This window comes from Cygnus atratus, chromosome 20 (genome assembly GCF_013377495.2).
Source record: "Cygnus atratus isolate AKBS03 ecotype Queensland, Australia chromosome 20, CAtr_DNAZoo_HiC_assembly, whole genome shotgun sequence".
Classification (NCBI taxonomy): Eukaryota; Metazoa; Chordata; class Aves; order Anseriformes; family Anatidae; genus Cygnus; species Cygnus atratus.
In genome coordinates, this window is record NC_066381.1 from 8340831 (window position 1) to 8364263 (window position 23433).

At 51.0% G+C, this 23433-nt stretch overlaps 1 protein-coding gene across 2 annotated transcripts in view; it reads left to right on the plus strand.

The window, feature by feature from the left end:
• Positions 1–18216, plus strand: part of RPH3AL (rabphilin 3A like (without C2 domains)) — a 32958-nt gene extending 14742 nt beyond the window's left edge. For both annotated transcript variants that reach the window (XM_050714721.1, XM_035561163.2), the window contains exons 6-9: positions 5167–5341; positions 10562–10675; positions 11125–11307; positions 17502–18216. In XM_050714721.1, the coding sequence (XP_050570678.1) occupies positions 5167–5341; positions 10562–10675; positions 11125–11307; positions 17502–17536 (507 nt within the window). In that variant the 3' untranslated portion in view covers positions 17537–18216. The remainder of the gene's footprint in view (positions 1–5166; positions 5342–10561; positions 10676–11124; positions 11308–17501) is intronic.
• The last annotated feature ends 5217 nt before the right edge of the window (positions 18217–23433 follow it).

A 23433-nucleotide genomic window follows, 5' to 3' on the forward strand; every position in this document is an offset into this window, starting at 1 on the left:
CTGTGGACACTTTCTTTTGCAACATCTTCTGAGTGAGGTGGAGTTAAAGCAGGTGTGGATTGTGTTGTATTGCTCATGCGAGTGAGGCTAGGAGCAAATTCAGTGAAGTTCATGTTTACTTTCAAGGGCAAGAACCTTCCTTCTTCCCTCCCCATTGTACTGCATTGCCTTCCTCAGCTGTGCATCTTGCAGAGCCTTCCTGGAGACTGAGGTGGAGGGCCAGTGGGCTGATCCTTCCAGGAGCAGGCCTGTTAGTGCATGCATATCAAATCCCGTGGCGCGACTGGGGAGGCTGATCCCAGACTGCAGCAAACGTTGGCCGCAGGTTTGTAGCGACATGTATACAGCAGGAACGATTCCCTGCTGCCAGGCCTCTGGCAGAGCACATGAGCAGGAGAACAGCTTGGGCAGCAATGCCCACGTTGAATCAGTGGCGTGTGGCTGAAGTCTGTCGTCACCTTCTGCCCTGCTGCGTTGTGTCTGATCCCTGCCCGCCCATGTAACTCTCTGCACAGTCTTGTTTTGACTGATACCACCAGGTTGTGCAAAGTACCTCCCTCAATTACCACTTTATATATATATATATATATATATTTTTTTTTTTTATATCCATAATTAGCGATGCTATCATCGTAATTAAAATCCTCTTGGAAGCGTTCATGCACATTTACATTTGAATTGACACATCCAAAATTGTAGTGATAATGAAAACAGTTAAAGTAGGGTGGGGGGAGATAAATAGCTTTTTTTAAACCCCATCGAATATGAAAGAGCATGTCAGCTATCAGGGACCTGCTAAAGTTTTAATTTGCCCCCTCTGCTTCACTTTCCCTTTAATTTCTTCTCCGCTAAATGACATTTTCATGGCTGGCTGCATTTCTTGGTTTATCAAAATAAACCATGCAGAGGAAGAAGATTACCGCACTGGAAGAATGGAATTGTCTCCTCCCTTTTTTGCTCCCAGGGCTTCCCTTTTCGCATGTACGCTCGTACCATTTTGAACATTATAAACCAGCATAGCCCAGGGTTATTCCTGCCTGGCATGATGATTTCTTGGCAAAATGCTGTGCTGATGGAGGGGAGTGTTTATTTTGGGTGACTCTGGATTGAATCGAAGTGATGTGCACCTGTTTGCAATTCAGAGAACTCATCAATAGCCTACCATATTATTTTGGGGGGTGGTAGCAAGCGGTTAGACTCAAAATAGTGTCCTCTAGAATAGAGCCACAGGAAAAAAAGAGGCCTGATTGAGAGGGGAATGATAAATCGTTGAAGGCTGGCAGCCACTGCAGCTTGAGAAACGTTGGGGTCAGAGGTGCAATACATTTTGCTATTCCGGAAACAAAGCTCCGAACAGCAATTTCACTGCCTTTTAATTTTCTTCATCCTCAAGTGCTGAATGTGGGAGTTGACAACAGATTGCTGTAAATAATGTAATTGGAAATCTCTGTGTTATGGAAAAGCAGATGAATGCAAATAACGAAGCCGAGGAGCGCTCGCTCTTTTTCCCAGCCAGTGGTTTGCAGCGTGCCAGAGCCGCGGCGTGGAGCTGGGACAAAGTGAGCGTGTGGGCATGTGCTGCGTGAGGGCAATGGCAACAAATTCCTCTCAGAGAAGCTGCCTTTGCAGGTGCCTTTCTCTTCATCAAGCGTCGAGCCCATGAGAACTTGCTCCCTGAGGCTGGGGGATTGAGCTGATAGCGCTTTTGTTGGCATGGAAAGCTGAAGGTGGCTGTTTTCCTCTTGCACAGCCCAACCTGGGCTGCAGAATAAGTACAGCTGCTGCGTGGCGAGCAGTGGAGGGCAGAGCAGCGTTTGGCTCTGCAGGAAGAGGCTTTCCAAGGCTCTCTGTCTGGGGGACTCATGGCTTGGTGATGCGAACTCCTGGGGGGCTAGCAGCAGCTGGCTGTAGGGGCTGCGAATGCTCATTGTGATTCCTCTCAATCAGCGAGTCCTAATGTTGTCTCTGATTAGGAGCTTGTTTTGGCACTTCTGTGCTCAGAGACGGGGGAAAGAGGAGAAAGAAGCCTGAGCAGTAATGTGTTTCACCTGGGCCCCGTGATTTTCCTTTAGGTCACGTTAACAGGCTGCACTTGAATGTGCTGGATAAAATACGCATCTGCTTTTAACTGTCTGAATAGAGTCTCATCCTGTGTTTGTACTGGTGGCTTGATGCAATTTTAATAGGGATATTGTCAGGGTTACAAAATGCATTGAGCTCTCTGGACTTGTCATGGCCACAGCCATTAAATTGGTTCAAATAACAAAAAGAGGAGCCTCTTGCTCAAGTATCTCCTCTCCCCGATGTCCTCCTCCGCTTTGCTTTCATGTAGATGAGGTGTCAGGGGAGGCAGAAGGACAGGAGCCTGAAGGTAGTCAATATTTGGCATGGATTTCTGCTGTGTTTTGCTGGGCTGGTGGGGAGCAGCAGCAGGACTGCTCCTGAGCCACTGCAGCAAGTTCCTTCCAGGCACTGGGCCTCTGCATCCTGGTCTGGGGTAGTGCTGGTGCAGTTCTTTATTCTGTCAAGCACTCTCAGAGCAGGGGATGCTGAATGTTATTTAAAAGTAGGTGGATTTTTTTTATTTTTTATTTTTTTGCAAGGGGCTGGAAGTGGCTGGCTGTTGCTCTCTCTGATGAGATCCCAGTTCCACCCAAACTCAGGCTGCTCTGGGACAGGATTTCTCCTAATGTGCTAACAGGACTGGTGGGAGCAAAACTCTTCCTCTTGGGAAGAGCGAACTCCTGCTAATAAGGAGGAGTTTTATCTGCGAAGCACTGTTATAGGTTTATTAATTTAAAATCAAGCAGGAACTTTGCTGTTGGGCCACTTGCAATCAATGAGACTAGCATGACGAGCAGTCAGCAGCATCGATCCGTTTTGATGCAGGGATGCTAAAGCCAACCTGCGTGCCCAAGTGCAGAACAGAACGTGAACTGTGGGTCATTTTGGGTGGAGTGTGCAGGTAACCTGGGGGGAGCAGATGTATGTGTTTATTCCAGGGGAGAACATCTCCCCTGCAGCTGCAGCTATTTTAGAACTGGTCTCAAAACAACTTCAGTACTGCTGCAGTGAGAGCAAACTCTATCAGAGGCACCCATTTGAAGTGAATATGTATGCATAGCATCAATTTTCTATTGGTATTACTACATCAGGGCTGGGTGTGTTATATTGTTTAACTCTTTCTCTAACTGGGCTCGCTGTGGGGGTAATGGGAGAAACTTGGGGGTGACCAGCCTGTTCTTACCGCAGTCCTTGCTGTGTCTGATTGGTTTTATGGTCTGCCTAAATTGTACTTCGCCTGAAGATAATAGGTCTCTTCAGTGCTTCAAATTAAATTACAGATGTTGCAAGGTCTGTTCGGAGAACGACTGCAAAAGAAAGGCTGCTTCCTCCCCAGCAGCTTGTGTGGGGGAGCTGCGTGTGCCCCAGCTACCCCTCGAGCAGCAGGGGACCACCCTGCAGGGTGCAGCTCCCCTGGCTGCAGGAGCCCCTGCTCTGAGCCTCTCTTTTGCTCACTGTACCCGGCGTGTGCCTCCCTGAGACAAGGGAACCTGGGGTTCACCCTGCCAGCAGCTGCTGCGTCGTGTTACGTGGGTTGCAGTGGGGTGGGCTCCACGTAGGGTTGCCTGTCCCGGAGTTAAGACACATTGCCATTCCCAGCTATGGGTTTTGCCAGGATAGCAGAGCTCGTTCCTCCGAGGTCTCTATGCTGCACTGATGAGTGCTGTTGAACAAGCTGTACCAAACGCTGCGTGGTTCTTATGTGCTAGCAGAGGGGGCAGGGGGAGCCGTGTCAGCTTGTGCCTGGACTGTGTGGGGTCGCTGTTTGGGCTGTTGGCATGCTGGTCAGAGGCTGGGTCAAGTGCTCTGCCTGCCCGAGCACCCCCTGTGGAAGAAAAACCTGCTGTCTTCTCCCCCTTGAGGAAATGGCTTCCCAGCTTCTTGCTTGCATGGCAGCCTTACTGTCCTGCTGGGCTGCTACTGAGCAGGGAAACGGAGTAATTGCAGGGCACGCTCACCTCTTGGTTTCCAGATCCTGCTGTAGTGCAGGCGAGCTCCTGACTTGCACTCTTACGGTAACTGCACCGTGTGCTGGGTCATGGTGCTGCTCTGCTGTCTTCTGCTGGGTGTTATTCTTTTTAAAAGCATACTGCCAGGCTCCCCCCTGAACCCAGATTGCCTTCACTTGGGTTTCAAGACCCTGAACACAGAGATTTTAGCTCTCTGCGTTCATGGCTGTGGATTAGGAACCGGGCAACCTGCAGGAGAGACCTCCTCCCACCAGTGAAATGGCAACGGTGGTGTCCTGCTTTTTGTGCCTGCATAAGAGCTTGTCATGAGTGCCAGGTGTTGTCACTGCCTTCTGCTTTGATTAAGCCCAGTAGTTAAAATCCAAGTCGCAAGCTTATTGCTGTAATTAGGGAAATCTGCATTTGCACCCACTGCCATCAATGGTGATACTACATGTAAAATGCTTTGGGAACTTGGAGTACAGACACTTACAATCTCCTTCACTCTGAACAGAAGTGCAAGGTTTCTATCCTTACATGAAATGCAAAGTAATACTTTTATTATATTAACTTATTTTTGCCCTGACGGTCTCATTAGCTCATTATTAGACTGCTGGAAGGCATAAAAGAATGAGGTTTTTAGAAACCATTTCTCCTTGTCTGAGCTGCCATCCTCTCCCCTTCCTCTGGCTCACAGCAGGCTTTATATTAAATATACTTAATAGAGCTCCTTCATCATAAGCTGCATTAAAACTAAATTGAAGAGTAGAGGGCGTTCTTACAGGAGATATTACAGTTTAGTGCTCTCAGTCCGTTTCCTGCTGCAGGTTCAGGTTATTTAAGTGTTGTTCTTGTTCTGGGGGTTTCAAGCACACCCGTTTGAAGATCTGGCTTGGCTCCACAAAGTGAATGCCAAGGTTGTGCTGCTCAGAACCTCACAAGGCAGTGTTTTGGGTGTTCAAGCGTGACCATTTGTGTATGCCTGCTGCTGCAGGTCTTTGACCCTCACAAAAATGAGTGACAGAGAGATAAAGGGACAGAGGCTGAGGGACCCGGCCCAGGAAGGGAGAGAGGTCTGCCAGGACTTGGTGCTCCTCCAGCTGGTGCAGTAGTTGTTTACCCACACTTACGGTGTTGGTTGTGTCTCCCACAGGTTTGGAAGAGGTCTGGCGCGTGGTTCTACAAGGGGCTGCCCAAGTACATCACGCCTTTGAAGAGCAGCAGCAAACCCACCGAGGTGCACTCACAGCCTCGGCAGAGCGAGCCAGCCGTGTCGGAGGCTGAGGGCGTCGGGACCAGCCGTTCCTTCACCTGGGCCAGGGGCAAAGGTTGGTTGGGGGCTCCTTGCCCAGGAGGCAAGTGGGGAGAAAGGGCCTGGCTTCTGCTGCTGCTAGCAGGATGCAGCTAACAGGGGAGGGTTGCTGGGAGATAAGCGAGGTGCTCTTCTGCAGTGGGTAGGCAGGAGCAAGCCCATGCTGGCTGTGTCCTCTTGTGTGCTCCAGTTGAGGCTGGAAAAGGGTGAAGCTCCCTCCCCAGGCATTGGAGAGGGTGCTGGGGTTTGCAGCATGGAGAACTCAGGGGGAAGTTGTGCTTTAAATGAGTCTCAGAGGAGCTGTTCATTAACTTAGCCCTGCTCAGAGCTGGGCCAGAGCACTGACAAGCCTGAAGATTTATCAGCTTCAGCGCTCACATCCTTGTTCTTTGAGGTAGACCTTGATTGAAGTAGACCAATGTATCACATGTGGGTTCTTGGATCGCTGCCGTGTCAGATCCCATTCACAGGGCTGCCTTGTAGGGCTTTTTTCTCCCCTCTCTTCCATCTGTCCTCCCTGTCACTGCTCATACACCCACTCCAGTGCCATGCCTGGAGTGAGCTGGGGGGAAACAGCACAGCCTTGAGGAGCTGAGCATTCAGGGTCATTAGCACAGCAGTGGATGGATGCTGCAGAATTAAAACAGTTGCCGGTCTGCTTTGATTTCTCTTCACTTCTTGCTGGTGTGGATTAGCAGATCCGTCTGGCCTCTCTCCTGTTCTGTCTTTTGCTATTAGATCCCCTCAGTTGGAGAAGACCTCTCTAGTGTACCAGCAGCATACACTCTTCCACTTCAAGCTAAATCTTATCCGTATTGCAGGGGGAAATAACCTTTTAATAAAGAGGACTCAGGAGGGTCGGGTTTACAAGTCTTCTCTTCAGGCCCCAGGAAAGCACTCCCAGCCTGACTGTAACTTTTGTAATTAAAGACAAATTAGATCAAGAATAGATGGTTGTGCTTCCCTCCAGGAGACGCTTGGAAGGTGCTGTCTTAGCAAATGAACTGATTGATGGGGTATTCACACGATACAGAAAACACTATGAGTCAAAGAGGTTGAGCCCGGACACTTCCTGCGTTTTCGTTGAGCCTTGTTTTGTGGGAGTGCTTTCTGCCTCGGCGGGAGCAGGTGGAGGACAGTGCAGCCACTGTCGGTAGGCTATGATGTGGTGGTAAGCTGCCTTTCTCCCTGTACTCTGATTTTTGGCTGGCTGCTGTTTTATGGGCGGGATAATATCAATTTATAGTTTTATTTCCTGGTGCTTTCTTCCCTTGTCGTTCTCTGCTAGGCTGCCCGTCCTCTGGACGGCTTTCAATGGGCACTGCTGGCTGTAATTCATCCCTGAAGCTGGGAGCTTGGACATCTCACCCCTCTGTTTTAACTCTTTTATACCTGCCAACGCTGGGGCTTCTGCTGTTTGTCATCCAAACCCCCCCGTGCCGTGCATGGCAGGCCTTCCCAACGTGGACGTGATATAGCCGGGATATTGCTAGCCTAGCATAATCACGGCTGGGCCTGGGCAGAGCTTGGCAAGGCCTTGGCTGACAGGGCCATGGCTCAGCTCTGCGTGGTGGATGGCGTGTGCCAGCTAACACCTCGTACGCCCTCGACCAAGTGCATCCCTTCCCTGCCACTTCTTTGGCAGGGTGTTCTCAGGAATGAGCGATGGTATTTAACGTGCTGGGCTCTGGTCGTCTGCTCTCAGTGGGGTTCCTGTGGTCTTGGCCGGCCATGTCTCACCCCACCGCTCCGCTCCTGAGGTGCCAGGCAGCCGGCTCGCAGCGGCTGAGGGCCTCGAGCCAGGTGGGGCCAGCACATGCGTAGGGGTGTGCCCTGCAGAGCCCAGGAGAGATGAGCAGCAGGCGTCCCTTCCACATCCTGCCTTTCAACAGGGGCAGGACAACCCCCATGCGTCCGTTTTTGGGAAGGGGTTTGTGTGGGGCCACTGCTGTGCCTGCTGCAGCGGGACCGAGGGGCCGCAGGAACGTGCCTCATGGAAGGAAAGCCAAACCCACTGGGAAGAAGTTTTATTTTTACACACCCATTATTTCTCTCGCGCTCGCTAATGCTGGGATTTGCCGCTACCTTTAGTTTTTCTGTAATAAACAAGCAGTTGCCATGGGAACCCTGTTATTAGTTAAGGCAGAAATGTATTGTCGTGGGGAGAACAGCAGTAATATTTCTTGTGCCGGGGAACAGCTCTGCTCCATGTGGTGGCACGTGGGTGGGTTTCTGCACCGGGTCGGGCGGGATGGGGCCCCCAGGGGGTGGGGAGCAGCAAGCAGCAGGGCTCTGCTTCCTCCGAACTCCGAGTTCTGCAGTAAAACGGGAAGAAACTGGGTGGAAGAAAGAAGTAGGATCCTGAAACTCGTGCTGCTTGCCACTAGGGCTGCCTGCTGCTCCGAGCAGTCCCCGGCGGTTTCTCTGTCGCGCTGTGCCAGGCGGTGCAGCCTGCTGGGCTCGGTGCTGTTGGAGGTGCAGGAGCAGCGGCTGCCAGGGGACGCAGTGGGTTTGTCTGGTGCTGGAGGCCGAATCCCCAAGCACTGGAGCAGACAGCATGCCGGGGCAGGTCACGAGCCTTGCAGGCCACCACAGCGTTATCCAGCTTCTCTACAAGCCTAGGCAGCGCTGAAGTGCTGCTGCTGAAGGGGAGAGCAGGTGCCTGGTGCCCTCCTCCTGCTTGGACACATCGCTGCGCTCTGCAGGAGGCTTTGGTTGGAACAAAACCCTTCGTGTGTGACCCTCCTGCCTGCTGTGACCCAGAGCTGCCAGCCTCCTGCGGGTCGGGTTTCTGGGGGGGGGTGTCAAGGGACCCATCCTCATCGCAGCCACGCTTGTGCCAGATGGATGCATTTAATATTAGAGCTGAGCCCTGGCTGAGTGCTCCCTTCCCTGAGGCAATTTCTCCCCTCACCCTGAGCTGTGGGGCTGAGCACAGCCCGGCTCCCCTCTGCCCTCCCTGTGCTGCCGGGCTCCAGCACCTCCTGCTCAGAGGCACTCGGGCCCCCGAGAAGTGACCCAGCCCCATGGGAATATTGCTTTTCCTGCAAGCTTGATCTTGGCTTTTTTTTTTTCATGAGCTTTTTCAGTCAGCTGGAGATGGAAAGGGATAAATCTGTTACGTTCTCTGAAAGTACAGCCGTCCAACGACTCTTATTGATATATCAGCAACTGCTGGAACACCAGATTTACGACTTCTGGGCTCTGGAAAGTGCCAGCAGAAGGTCTGGGAGCTTTGGGAGAAAAATTACCTTAAAGGGAAACGTTGGTGCAGTGGGTAAAACACACTCTTACTGGGAGCAGAGGAAATAAGAGCAGACAGGGCTGCTCCTGTGGTGCGAGTGCCTCTGTGTCATTAATATCTTTCTCCTCTTGTGCTGGACCTCTCTGAACTGCTGAGTGGCATAAGGGAAGGCAGCTAAAGTCACCTCCATTGAGTCATCAGGGCCTTCTCCAAATAAATCCTGACTTCCAGCATTTTTAAAGGATTCGTGGAGGAAGGAGCCGTTATAAAGCGATGGATTTTGTGAATCCAGGAGGACAAAAAGAAAAATAACCAAGTGGGACAGGAGTGTATTTGCCAAGGGAATTGGGCAACTGGACAGCCAGAAAGGTTGTGGCAGCTGAGATTCGGGTTTTGAAGCAAGGAGCCTGGTACATGTGGGTTGTTATTAATGGTGCTTACCGATAACCCCGGGAAGCTCTGGGGAAGTACTGAAGCTGTCTTTAAGACAGCGCCTCGTGGGGAGCTGCCTGCCAGGGCATCTTCAGGAACATTTTGCAATAACACTGGCAGCCAGTTTAATATCCTCAGAGATGTTAACTCCAGAAAAGAGCTATTTTAAGTATTAATTTATTTTTTTTATAAAATATTTTGTGTAGTACAGATTGCTGCCTGAATACAAGAGCGTCTGCGGAGGTCCTTGGCAGAAACGTTGGACAGCTTGTGCTTGCCTGTGCCGGGGGAAGACTACCAGCCCTCGTGCCCTGGGCAGTGTTAAAGGGTTTGTAGCACTGCTGACTGCGTGTAGTGAATTTTAGCGCTGGTGAAGAGAGGTGAACTGACAGCTGACTTTGCTACCCAGTGCTGTCACCTTATTTATACCACCACGCTCACGTCCCTCCTGCTCCTGGCAGCGCCGTGAGGCCGGGCAGCTGCGGTTGGCAGCCCAGGTACCTTTTCGAATGGCGTAAGCAGGAGAGGTGCTTGCATAATCGCATGGAAAAGTGGAAACAGCCTGCCGGTCTGGGGAGTGTCCTCGGATTGTGTCTGGCAAAATGAGGCTCTTTCAGCTTGTGTGAAAACTGTGAGAGTGAAAAGCAGCAGGATTAGTGCCAGGATTCAGGGGAAAATAATTAAAAAACGATAAATAAAGAGGCCTTGAAAGTGGAGAACAGTCTCCTTGAGGAAATGGAGAGACCCTTGCCTATTAAGCCTTGGGGACATAGGAGTAATACAGCTCCAGGCAGCGTGCTGATAGCAATGAGCATCTGCTGAATGGGTGATGGGCTAATAAGGTTGGCTCTTTGTGTAGTCACTGCAGGGCTTTTTTGCTTGATACACGTTGTATTTATCTGGTGTGTTCCTCAGAGATCCTGGAGCCTCCACAGGGGTCCTGCTGCACTTGGAAGAGGAGACCAGGGCTGGACCTGCAGCCAGTCCCTCTTCCTGAATTACTAAAACGTGGATCCTATTAGGATCCTATTACTCTGGAGCCAGGACCCTGCCTTGCACCCTGCCCAGCCTTTAGCATATTGCTTTGTGCAGGGGGCAGCAAACTGCAGGAGGAAGGGGCTCTGGTGTGCACACACACAGGTCGGCAGTAGCAGAACCCCGGCTTCCAGCTGGCCGTGCTGCAGGGCACTGCGCTCCCCAGCAGGAAGCTTCAGGCAGTAAAGCACAGAGCAGGAGCAGCGTGCTCCCTGTGGTCCCAGCGGGGCCTGGGAGAGACGTGCTGGTGGTACGTGCACCTGCTCCAGGTGTTGGTGCTGCTGGGGTGTGTGCAACTCAACCGCAAATCACCTGGAAAAAGTAAAAGCACATCATGTTTGAGAGGAAGCATGAACAGCTGTGGAGGAACTGCAGGTAGGGCTCTTTTTGGAGAGGGAGAACATGATCATCGAGTCAGCATTTGTTCATGTTTTATTTGGATCCATCTGGCACCCTCTTTGCAAGTGTTATGAACATTGTGAATAACTGTCTCTCTCCTCTCCTCCCCCCCAATCTTTCCTGCAGTGGTTTCTAGTGACAGCGAGAGCGACTCGGAGCTCAGTTCCTCCAGCCTGGATGAGAAGCCCTCGCCTGTGGGGTCAAAAGGCTCGCAGGACAGAAAGCAGCAAGCAGGACTGGGTAAGGAGCTGCTGTTCCTTGTGGCCGGAGGGTGGGAAGTGAGCAGTGCTTGAACATGTGGCTCCTGGTTTTGGGGGTTTTGCCCCCAACTTGGCTGCCCTGTGCTGGTGCAGCCCGGTGGCTCCAGCTGGGGTCTGCTCCGTTATCACTCAGATAGCAGCAATGGGTCGAACTGGTGGTGGGTCACTGTTCCCTGCAGCCTGTCAGGGGCTGTCTTTGCGGTCAAGAGCTGCTCCTGGCTGCCTGGCAGCACATCTGCAGCCAGCTCCTCACGCTTGACCAGAATCACTGGTGCCATTTTGGGAGCGGAGCATGGGAATTGGGCTTTGGTCCTGCTCCCAAAGGTGCATGGATGGGAGAAGGGACACTTCTGCTCTCTTAGGACCTGGTCTGGGATCTGTACCCGCTTCTCCCTCCCCCAGCAGCCTCTCTCTGTTGTGTCCCCGCAGCACCCAGTGGGGAGCCCAGCCGGCCCGCGGGCAGGGTGCTGGCGAGCACCCACCCCCCTGCCCTCTCAGGGAGCTGCAGCGGCCTGGGCAGCGAGCAGGGGGCTGCCCTCAGCGCCACTGAGAGCTGCCAGAGCGACCACCCGCCGGAGGGGCACGACAGCGATGTCGGCAGCAGAGTCCCCGGTAAGCTGACGCCCCTCTTCTGGGCAGGAGCTGACCTCCCTCTAAGCAGAAGGCTCTCAGGAGTGCACCTGGCAATGCCGAGGCCCAGCATCAACTTTCCCTGCTGTTTCGCTGGTGGCAGATGCTGTCACAGCATTACAGCTCACTCCTTCCCTTGTGCAGAACCTATACTGCAACATGAGTAATCGTCTGGGGTGGGAGCTGCCCACAGCCGCCTGCGGGAGCCGCAGCAGCCTGGGTCTGTCCCCTTACGAGGGCCCGGAGCTCACACGTGCCCTGCGGAGCCAGCAGCACAGATCTGAGCTGGTGGTGGAGCAAAGCAGAAGCCCAGCAGCTTCGTGAGACTGCATACAATTTTTTCCTAATGTTAGGTGGCTCTCAAAGAGAGTGGCTCTTCCCAGAACTCTGCAGTGACAAAAACAAAATAGAGATACTTTTCCCCCTCAACAGCCTTGGAACAATTAAGTGACTGTGAGAGCAGAGGCTGCTATCACGTCTGATCTGGAGCAGCTGAAAGAGATGCAAATGTGTTCTCTCCTCGGTTCTTGCTAATCTATTCAATAACCCCTTAAGTTATCCTTTAGCACCTCTCCCCCCAGAGCGTTCCTGCTGCCCTGCGATCTGCCACTCCTTTTGTTCCCGAGTCGTTTTTGTGCTGTGCGTGTTGAGGCGTAAATTGGATTAGAGAGAGCAGGTTTATCCTTCAGTGCAACAGGGAGTCACAGTCCCCCTCCCCGTGCTTCCTGCTGGAAATAGCCAGCATAAAATCGTTTCTGTGCTCTTCCCTCCCTCCACAGGTTCTGTGGATTTGCAGTTCTCTTAAAATTTTTTTTTTTTTTGCAAAGCAAATCAGGTGAGTGGTACTTCTGCTCTGCCTGTCCTCTGTCTGGATTATAGTGCTGCCCCAGCCTGGGGGGTTTATATTTAAGCCTCTGCTCGCTGTGGCATTAGGGATGGGTGTTTCCCGTGGTGTGCTGGCTCTGCTGCCTGCTGGAGTGGAGCAGCAGGTTGTTCTGTGGGATGGAAGGGGTCTGTGTGACCCCAGTGTTGATGCTACATGGCTGTGCTGAAGGCTGGCTGGAAGCAGGCGATGGCCATCCTGCATGGCGTGTTCGTACAGGGCTTAGCACTTGGGAGCTTTCCTGCCAGCCACTCGAAGCAGCTGCCACCTGGCCATGACGGTGCAAACAGCATCTGAGAGGCAGAAAATGCCTTTTTCCAGCAAAAACCTCTTATGCAAAGCTTGGCACAAGGGGTCAACGCTTTCCAGTGGATCTCCCTTTGCTAGGCAGGAGAGAGCTGAAAATGACAGGCAGCGCGGGGACACATTTAAAAAACGAGAACTGCACTGATCTCATGAGCCCAGTTAAAACAGTCCCCGAGACGCAGAGAGGATCCTGCTAAGAAAAAGGTTAAGCCAGGTTGGCCGACTGTGAAGATCTTCATTACGGCTGGGGCTGCTTATTTCCCAGGCTCCCCGCAGCAGGGGCTGCCCTGTTCAGGCAGGGGGGCTGCAAGCTGCCTTCTGCCCGGGCTGGGGGTTGCTTTCGTCAGGAACGGGCTGGGAAGTGATGGAGGTTACATGTCAGGGGGTGAGGATATCAGTAATTGTTTGCTGTGTCAGCATGGAGCGTGCCCAGCTGGAGAGGGGCTGCAGTGGTGTAGGAGTTTTGTAGGAATTCGGTAATTGGCGTGGCGCAGCGAGGTGGTTTGTGCAGGTCAGACGTCCAGGAGGCTGCAGCAGTGAATGCCCCGGTGCTTTGCCAGCAGCCTAGCAAGTCCAAAAAATAAAGAGAAGAGCAAACCCAGCTCCGTAGTGCCCTAGGAAGCGTGCCGCTGTGTGGAGGTGTTCATGTGCCCTGGGATGCCAGAGGTCTGGGGCATGCAAATGCTTCCAGCAGTGATGAGCTGGGAGCCTGGGTGCCTCTCCCCCTCCTTAGATAGGTCCGAGCTTCTCACTGTCTGTGCTTTTTTTTTTTTTTTCCACCATGGGTCCCTTTGGATGCCACTTTCTGCCAAAACTCAGAGGCTGCTCCTGCTGTTCAGCTCTTTAAGGGGTGCTGGAGGTGATGGGCCCTGTGTGTCGAGGCCAGCAGAACGCAGTGCTGCGTCTCCCTGGCTGTGGGACAGTGCCCGTGCTCTGCTGTATCTGGAGGGAAGGGCAGAGCAAGGGGCAAAGATCCTCTCTCCTTTTAATAGCTGATCCTTAGTGGCAGGATGAGGACATAGAAGGGAGATTTTGCTACAGCTTTTCTAAAAGGCTCTGAAACTTTCTAACACCATACAGGGAGCAATTTTTTGCTTTGTATTAGCACCTCAGGTGTTGTTCTACCACCGGCTTTCTTTTTCTGTCTTTTTCTCACCTCTGCTCTAATTCAGCTCTCAAGTTAACTGTGTAGAACAATTTAGCATCCTTAAATCCAGGGCCACAGGGAGCGGTACTGCAAAGGCAGCTGCTCGCAGTCCTGAGCTCCTTAAGCCCGAAGGCTGAGACGATGGCATGGTTGCACGGCCAAGGGAAAATAAGGAGCTATTAAGAAGAGGCTTGCAGGTTTCCAGCACACAGCTCCAGCTCCGGCTGGGGTTTGGTGAGGCAGATAATGAAGCCTGGGGTTTGTCACGAAATGACTCATTGTCAGTGCTGCACTGGGATTTAGGCAACCTCAGCCCGTGAGCCAAAGTTGGAGAAGAGAGCAGGGAGCTGAGAAGATGCCAATTTTTTATTTTATTTTTTCTTTTTTTACCACCTGCTTTCAAACGGTTTCAAAAGCATCGTTTTCTGAGGGTCTGAACTTCCTTCTCATTCTGAAGCTCCAGTTCCTGGAGGTGAACCAGATGAAGGCCTCCAGAGGTCCCTTCCAACCTTAACCATTTTGTGTCCGCTCCGAGGCGATGGCTGCTAAGGAGGCTGCTAATTCTCCCTCTTTCCCTGGCTCTTGCCTCTTTCCACTGGGTGCCATGGAGTGGATGTAGTGCATATAGGAAGGCCATGCACTGTTTTGGATGGAGAGCGTTTTATCCATTTTATCCGTTTTATCCATTTAAGAGAATGAAAATTGCACATGGGAAAAGCCCGATCTTCCTTTTCCCCCACCTAGGGAGGTGAATCTTTTGCTCTGGCTGCACAGCTGATGTGCTAAGAGGTGCCTCAATCAGAGACGAGCGAAATCCTCGCTGTTCTTAATTACGACATTTTTATTAAAGAGAGGGAATATTAAGCAGAATTAAACAAATCAGCAATGCTTTATGGTGGTTTTCATTAGCCCATGGAGAGCTATTTGTGGAAATCACATCTTAGAGTTTGGGCTTGGCTCCTGCAGGGGGGCGATTAAGAGCGCAGGGGATCTCCCCTCAGCTGGGCTGCCATTCTGCTTTGGTGGGTCCCCCTTACAGAGTGTTTCCTGAGGACCTTATCTGAGGAACAGCCAAGGTGTGGTCAGGCTACCTGAAGAGTTTGAAAGGAGGAAAGGTGAGAGGGGCTTGGCGTGGGCTGGGGGGGTGCAGAAAGTTGTAGTTTGGACATAAAAGGGGATATTGGCAAAACAGCCACAAGACAAGCTAATTAATGAGTAGCATACATCTGAGCGCAAATCACAGTCTCCCCATCTCTGCCTGTGTGCCAATGTGTTGTCTAAATCATTAATACTTAAAGAGTGGTGCAGCAGCTGGCAGTTAAACAGAGCCACATTAAACAGCGATGTCTCTGAGCCTGGGAGCTGAGACGGCGACGGCAGCACCCAGGGGTGTAAGAAACGTCGTGGCTGCAGCCACAGGTGTTGGGGTGGCCAGAGGGACCCCGAAGGTCCAACCTGGGCCCTTCTCCCAGGGTGGCAGAGCTGCTGCTTCAGGTGCATCCCTCTGGCTGCTGTCTTGGTGGCTGTCGTGCTGGGAGCAGCCGAGCAGAACTGAGGGAGAGGGTATGGAGCTGAGAGAGGTGGGCAGGAAGCGCTGCTTTCAGCTCATTTAATGTGGGGAGATTTATGCTCTGTCTTTCAGGAGTTTGCTAGATTTAGAAGCGAGGTGGTGTCACTCTCTCCGTGGCTCAGTGTCTCTCTGGTTGGGGTAGGCATCAACTTTTGCTCATAAATATGCAAGCTGTTAATACAGGAGACAAGCAGAGCCATCCTGCATTATTTTCATGGCAGGAAATTCTCAGGGCATCTTTGAAGTTGAAGCATTAACTTTTTTTCCTTCCCTTCTGTTTCTCAGATGTCTGCCTTGCTCCCTCAGGGATGCTGAAGAGGTAACATTTTGCTTCAGTGGGTCTGACTACTCCGCTCCATGTCGGAAAAAAAAATTGTCCTAACAGCAATTAGGCTCTGAATGAGATAGTAATTTCTCTAATGACTTTCTTCATGGCAGTCTTTGGGGAGGTGACTTTTGTTTTGCAAGTTTGGCAAGAAGGTTGCTTAAATGTTTTCAGACGGCTCGTTCCCTCATGAACAAGAGCTCCAGCCAGGCAGCATCGTCTTCCAGTGCTGGCTTTGCAGCGGGACAGAATGGGTTGGCAGCCACGCTCACAACCCCAGCTCTTCCTCCTCTGCCTTCAGCCTCAGCCTGCAGCGAGGGCGCAGGACTGGAGAAGGGGGGGCTTTGGAGTCAGATGTCGGGGACAGACCCACAGCCTCTGCCTCCCACCACTGCTGGCCTGTCTTGTTTGCCCCTGTGTGCTCAGAGCTCGCTGTCAGTGCCACAGGGTTGAGATTTCTGCAGAGGATGAGGATGAGTCGTCCCTCTTCCACCAGTGAAGGAGCTGAGTTGTGCCTTCATGGCTGAGAGGCTCAGAGCTGTCTCTGCCTTCTCGTGTCGGTACTGCAGAGCACCAAATGATCCTGCTGTATTTATAAATAAAACATGTATTCCAGTAGTGACGGTGTTAGGAATGATTCAGGTTTGCGTTTTAGGTACAATACGTTTGTAAATATGAATCTTAGAAGAAGCGTATGCCCCCTTCCATGTTTTAAGGAATTAAAAATATTTTCATCTTCAAGTGGTAGAACCAAAACATTTTCGTCTTTTTGAGTCTGCCTTGAAGTTAAGTGAATAAAGGCTTGAGTACCTATAAAATAAATTACTTTCACTATTTCTGTAATTCTTCATGGAGTTTTAAATTGAAGGCTTTTTCCTTGAAAATAGAGGAATAACAAAGACTCATTCTTTTGCCTCTTTCACTCAATATATCTGGAAACAAGTCTGCTGCTGAGGATGAAAATCCTATTTTTGTGCCTTCTTTCACTCTGCAGAGGTCTGTACTTTGGTCTTTGATCAAACAGTCTGCCTGGCCTCCTGTCCCCATGTCCTTAGACTTATTCTCTGCCTTTTGCAATACGTTTACTCCTCACGCTTCCAGCTTTCTATTGAGCATTTTGCACAAAGCACCGAGGGCAATAGTTGATGTAATCTTTCAAAACAAAACATAAAAGAAGGAGCATGGGAGTCTAATATGGAAGTTAGAAATCTGGATTTTGGTGTCTTTGTAAACAGATTGAGAGGTTTTATGGCTCAGGAGGTTATCTTTGAACTGGGATATTTGCCGGGAGCTGGTAGGAGGAATCTACAGGACTCCCCGTGCCTTGAACGTTTTGCGTGAACGCGGTGACTGCAGAGTGTCAGGAGCCGATGTAATTTGTGTCCCCTTCGGTTCAGAGAAGCAGAAGAGGGACGAATACCGAGGCCTCCACCTCACCAGCCCTGCGCTGGCAGCAGTGTGTCTGGCAGGCAGTGAGTTCTGCTGAAGTGATCACTCGGGTTCCCGTGGTCGCCGTGAGCCTTTGGGAGTATGAGGGCTTCCTCTTGGTCAAAAAGCTGCCTCCTTGGGCACGCAGAGGGCAGGAAGGTGAGGGGAGGACCAGCTCTGTGGTGTGTGGGTGCTGTCACCTGGCTTTGAAACCTCTGAGGACTGAGGCCTGGCTTTCTGTCTAACTTGGCAGTCTGAGGGGACCAGCTCCATCAGCACAGCTCTTTCTTTCTCCTCCTTTCCCAATTTGTCTGTCTTTTCTTTCTTTAATAAAGTTTAATGGGCCCTGACTGCTGACAGAGCGTGGAGTAATGATGCACAGACATTCTCTTGATTATTATTTTTAGGAAGCTCTTAAAATGGCACTGAGGAGGTAAAAGCAATTTAAAATAACTTTGTCAAGTCTCTCCCCTTTGCTTCTTTTCACACAAAACTTTTGTCTGTCTTTATTTTGAAGGCAAACGGTACGTTCACACCAGAACCCGCTGCTGACGGAGGTGAAGACGGAGCTGCTTGCCTGGATCCAACACTTGCCCACTCCTGTAGACCTCACTCCAGACAACAACTGCCACCAGCAGGGACTTCTTTGACGCTGGCTCTTGTACAGACATTAGCAGCACGTGGGGAAGTGCTGGCCTGTCCTCCCTGCCTTGCTGACCTGATTTCTGGTTTGGTTTCGTTTGGTTCCCTTCCTACCCGTGACATATGCTGGGAGAAGGGTGCTGTACCATGGGGCCCAGCTGTGTGTCTGCTGGAAGGGGCAAAGTGCTCACTGGGGCTGAAGAAATGTGTGCTGCTTCTTCTGGCCTGCCAAACTCAGCCCAGGGTTCTGCTCCTGGCCTCACAGTCCTGGCTTTGATTTCTTCAGGGGAAAGGGGAATTCACCCCCGTGCTCCTGAAATAGGGTGTGAGGAGACCACAGCCCCTGTAGTGCTTCTCACCCAAGGGTGATTTTCTCTCTGTGAGCCCCGAGGGTGAGAGCGGGCTCTGATTTGCACTAGACTCCATGTGCCTGGGTTGTCACTCCTTGTATGTCTTGTCCTTGTTGTTCTGGTTTGAGGTGGTATGGGTCTGGTGGAGGCATCCCAAATGAGCTGCTGAAGCTGAGCTCCCTTCCCCTGAGGTATCCCTCCCAGACAGGGCTGTCTGCTCAGGGAGGCACTTCAGTGAGTAAAGAAACACCTGGAGACGTTTGCAATGACTTTTTCAGTCCTCCTGGCTGCGTGCTGGCCTGTGTGTCCTGTGACAAGGGTGATGCTTTGGTGGCGGGGTCATGGGCAGTGTGTGCGCTGCAGCTCTGGGTGGGAGAACGCTTACCAGCCCACGGCCAGCTGGCTGCCTTCGATTACCCAAGTCAGCTAAAAGCTTTCCAATTACTTTATCTCGTTAAGCTCTGCAGATTCTCCTCCCACATGCTCACCTTATAATCTGTTGCATGAGCAGGGGCCTGCATTTTGCCATTTTCCTGGAAGTCTTGAGCATCTGGCCGGCCGTGATGGTGTCATGATGAGTCAGGCTGTGGAAAGCTCTGTGCCCATGTCCTGCTTCTTCTCCAGGATGGGCAATTTCCCTCCAAGGCCTGGCAGATGAGAACAATCAGATTAGCTGACATCTCCAGAGCAATTAGATCTTTAGAGGCTTGAACGAAAACGCACGCTAGGCAAGTGGGAGTCTGTGGATTTTTATTAAATGCTTTGGATCTGACCTGTGTTTTGCTGAAGAAATGAAGGATTCCAAAAAGTTCCCTCCGGAGTCGTGGATTTAAAAGCAATTCATGCCTGTTAATGTCAGCCTGTTCCCTTGGTTATTACTCTTTTGTTCAGCTCTCCTTTGCTGCTGGGTGCTTTGTGTGCATGTAGTATATGCTCTTACAAATGGCTGCAGTAAGAAGATAAATGAGATTGGGCGCTGGAATGCTCTAACAGGAGATTGGAAATCAATCCTTGACTTTCTTTCTAAATGAACACGGTCCAACAGAGCACTGCTCCTGTACTGCTTTTCCAGCTAACACACCATGGCAGGTTGCTGAGAAAATCTTTCCAGCTCCGTGATCTGCTTCTGCCCTTTGACAAGCGAAAACAAAGCCTTTGGATGATGTGGGCTCCTCGAGGTGGCCTAAAGAGAAGCCTCTGAACGTGGGTTTCACACCGTCAGTGTTGGAGAGCAAGGGATGAGCTTGTTCTCCACGGAGGGGTGCTTCTAGTGTTGTGGTCTGTGTTGTTTAAACCTGGCCATCGAGGCTCTGATCAGCCACATTGCTGAAAGGGGTGATGTCAAAATTGTTAGCAGTTTCTGAAAAATTAAACCCAGAAGTCAGCTTTTCCTGAAATGCTGGTATGATTTCAGAGCTGAAGTCATGCTGTTTCTTCTGAGAGTTGCAGGGTCTTCAATTTCAGAAGTGTGCTGCCACCAGAAAAATCCTGTGCTGCCTTAGAGCTTTTGACAGTCCTACTGAGGCTCTCTTGCTCTGTCATTGCCGCTGTGCCTGAGACAGTCTGGTCTGCCAGCCTAAGTTAATTCTTTAAAAGAAGGAGAAGGAAAAAGACACTTAAAAAAAAATGACTCTATTTTCTTAAAACCTGTTACTTTCTCATCAAAAACTCTACAATGAGTCGGAGAGAGGTTTTTAAAATTGAACGCGTCATTTCTAGCTCTCCTTTTGTTTCTTATGATTCATTCCTGGACAGTGCAGGCAGGTTAGTCATATTTTCACCCTCATCTTCACTTCTTAGGTCTGTTTACCAAGCTGTGGGTTGCCAGCTCTACACAAGAACCTGTTCATCTCTGCTGGCTTACTGTGCTGCTTTAAGGCATGGTTTTGATTTTTTACTGAGACCAAGTTTTACAAAACAGATTAATTTGGGACTGCTATTTTGTACCAGCAAGACTAGAAATGATGCTTTCTTATCTCTATATTTTACTTCCATGGAGTAATTCCACCTGAGTTTGAACAGAACCATTCTGCTGTCTATGGAAAAACTCCCTGTGGGTCAAGGGAAGTCTCTAGCCCAGGAGAATGTGATCCAGCCACATTCAAATGTGATAGATAAATGTACTCAGCTCTGTGCACATATTTTCTATTGAAGATCTCCTTTCCCTTTGTTGCATCTCTCTTGGTTGTGTTTTGTAGCTTTGGTTGGAATATAATCCTAAACCTGCACCAGTTGACGGCCTTTTTACTTGGCTCAGGGTGGGCAAGAAGGGCTCTGTGTGCTCAGTCTACTCTGATCGTTTGTGTTGCTTTTATTATTTTGTTGTTCTCATTCTCCATCCCTTACAACTTTTATGTAGTGTTTTACTACAGGAAACAATAAAGCTTTGGCTCTGTAACAACTGCTTACCGTTCTTGACACAGTAAAAACTTTTTTTCCATTCCCAGGTTGCAGATACTCTCCAAATCCTTGGGCTGGCTCCAGCGAGGAAAGAAAATAATCCAGCTAGTGGAATGGTGATTCACACGGCTGGAGCGTAATTGAATTCTGCGCTCAAAAGTTGTCATTTGTCTATTGCCCCTCTTTGGTACCTCAGCAGAGGACACAGGTCTGCTCCTTAGCCCCTCCATGGAAGGTTTTTAGTGTTGTAACCGCTAGGCATGAAACAGCACTGGCTGTCATGCTGTCATGTGCTGTCCCTGCAGCCTCCCAAGGTTCGTCTCACCCCGGTGTGACAGTCGGGGTCTTTGCTTCTCACATTGTTCACAGAGCTTGTGCAGCCCTGGCTGCTCTGCGCTCCCTTCCGCTCTGCATTCAACTTCAAGGTTTCAAATGGCTTTTTAATCTGTTTTGCTTTTCCCGTTTTTAAAAGCGCCTCAATAATTGCTGTTGGGATTGTTTTGCTGGGGAGCTGCCATTAGTCCAAGGATGGAGCACGTCAAGGACTAACCTCCTCTTGTGCTGTTCCTTCCCGCTCCGCTTGCCATGACAACAGCCGCTGTAGGGGAACGTCGGCTGTGGGATCTCGGAGTCAGCAACACTGGCCATGACCTGCCGAGTTTTTTACATTTTTTTACGTACTTTTTACAGCTGTAGGTTGAGGGGAAAGGGGGCCCTTTCTCTGTGGGAACCCTGTGTAGTGGCTCAGCGCACCTGAAGCAAATCAACTACCAGCTGGTGTTCAGACAATGTTTTTCTGGCCATTAATGAATCGGACGTGGATGGCCTCAGACTATCAGAGTGCCTGGATGTTGGCACAAAACGCCAGATAATCTCTGCGGATCTCTGATGTTCATTTGTAAAATAAAACCTACCAGAGGTTGCTCTTCCCTCCTCCTCGCACCCCTGCAGGTGGGTGTGATGGGAGGAGAGATGGGGAAGTTGTTTGGAAGGGCTGGTGCTGCAATTAAATATGGAGACTTTGAGCCGGCGCAGGATGGCAGGTGACAGGTAAGCATCTCGGGGGAGACTTCTGCCTTGAGCTGATTCACATTCCTTCCTGGCCAGCGTGCCTGATTAGCAGTGCGTTCAGGTAGTCCTGGAAATGCCTGCGATGCTCGGGAGGCACAAGATGATGGTAATGTCGTGTCCCTCCACAGCAGCATGGAGACGGGAGCACGATGTGTGCTGTGTGTGCAGGCAGCCACGTACTCGTGCACCCCTGCTCTGTGCCTTTGCACTGCAGAAATTTCCTCCTACTGTCTTCATAGCAAAGCAGAAAAGGAGCCAGCCCAGCCATGTGGCACAGAGGGTGCTGCTCTGCACCTCTGAGAAATGAATTTGAGTCCCTGGTGCTTTGCAGAGGTCTCGTGTATTTACTTGAGGGCATCCATTGCCTTTCTTTTTCCTTCTGCTGATTTCTGCCTGGCACTGGAAGCTGTTTGTAAAATCTTGGAGGGATTATTGCTCTTGTTTTCCCTCTCTGCAGTGAGTGGCTGTACATGATGTGTTTATATTTTGCCAGGAGAGATGGATTGGGGTTTTAAAGTATTTTGTTGTGGCCTGTATCGGTCGGACAGCAGCTGTTGTGCTCTGAGCCCTTCCGTCGCCCCCAGACCCCACTTTCCTCCTGAAGCACCCCTGGTACCCTGCAGTTATCAAATGCAGCCCAGGGGCAGCACCTCCGCCCCTTCTCAGCACGTCTCCCACCTGCTGCAGTGCCAGGCATGGGTGTCACTGGGGGCTGGAGCTCTGCTGCTCGGGGCTGTCTGAGCACAGGGGCTGTAAGGGGACCTTCCCACCACCCCATCGGGACTGGCTGCTGCTTTCTGAGGTAGCCCTGAGTCATTATCTCATCTAGTTTGCAGTTACAAACCTCCCCTCTGTCCTGTCCCACTGGAGCAACCCCTCTTGTGTGGGAGCTGCCCTGGAGCTATTCCCTTCAGGGCTTGGTTTTTGGGGTTGGAGCTGGGAGCACATTCATTATTTTATTTTTCTGCTGGTGAAGCCAAGCTCAAGAGACTGAGAAAATCTTTCCAAGGAGCTGGGAAGGGTCTGCTGGGTCTGGGCCCTGGGTGAGCCACAGTCAAGTCAACGATGGACAAACGATCCTCATGCAAAATTAAGCTCCTCCAAGCAATCGCACTGTGGACATCCTAATGGAGCCTTGGAGGGTGGAAAAATAAACCGAGAAATGCAAATGGAGGATATAAATCTTTCTGGCTGTGGCTGGGAGGTACCTGTTTAATTAGCATCATTGAGCAGCCTTGGTGTAGTAAGTGCTAAGTAGGAAAGTTGCCAAATTTTCCCTGTTTCGATAGCAGGTGACTTGCGAGCTGTTTGTATTCCCACCTTGTGACTGTTCTGCTGCACCGGGGAGGAGCTGCCAGCACCATCCCGCCCCAGCCCTCTGCGGACCTGGGTGTTGTGGCTCCTAGGTCCTCAGGGACCGCAAAGATCTTTCGGCAAAGCAAAAGCCAGGGCCATGGTGTGAGGTGTTGAGCCTGGTCCTGCTCTGGGGACGGTCCCAGGGCATGGAGCTGCCCTTCTCCTTCCGTCTCCTCTTGCACAGCTCTGCTCTGGGCTTTGGGGAGTTGTTTGTGCGATGAATAAGAACATCTCTGCGAGGATTTGGGCCAGGGAGTCCCTGCGCCCGTGTTTATATATCACCCCTGTGTATTCTTGCGCTCTGACGCTAATTGGCACCGCTGTAACATGAATATTTTTAACGCTGATAATGCCTGAGAGTTACTGGAGGCTTGGCCTAGACCTGCTGGGGGATTTCAGGCGAGGTGTCCGGCGGTGCTGCTGCCTCCCAGGCCCCGTGTCTTGCCTGGGTTCATTCCGGCAGCGTCTGCGCCCGTGCTGTGTGTGGCAGGATCAGGATGATGGAGTGGTTGGAGAGGATAAACAATAACGGTGCCACACTGGCAGAGCCCAAACAATGCCTTTCTCCTTCGTGTTTTCTTTTTCTGTCAGTTTGCCATTCAAGTGTAATAAGATCAGTGCGGATAATTT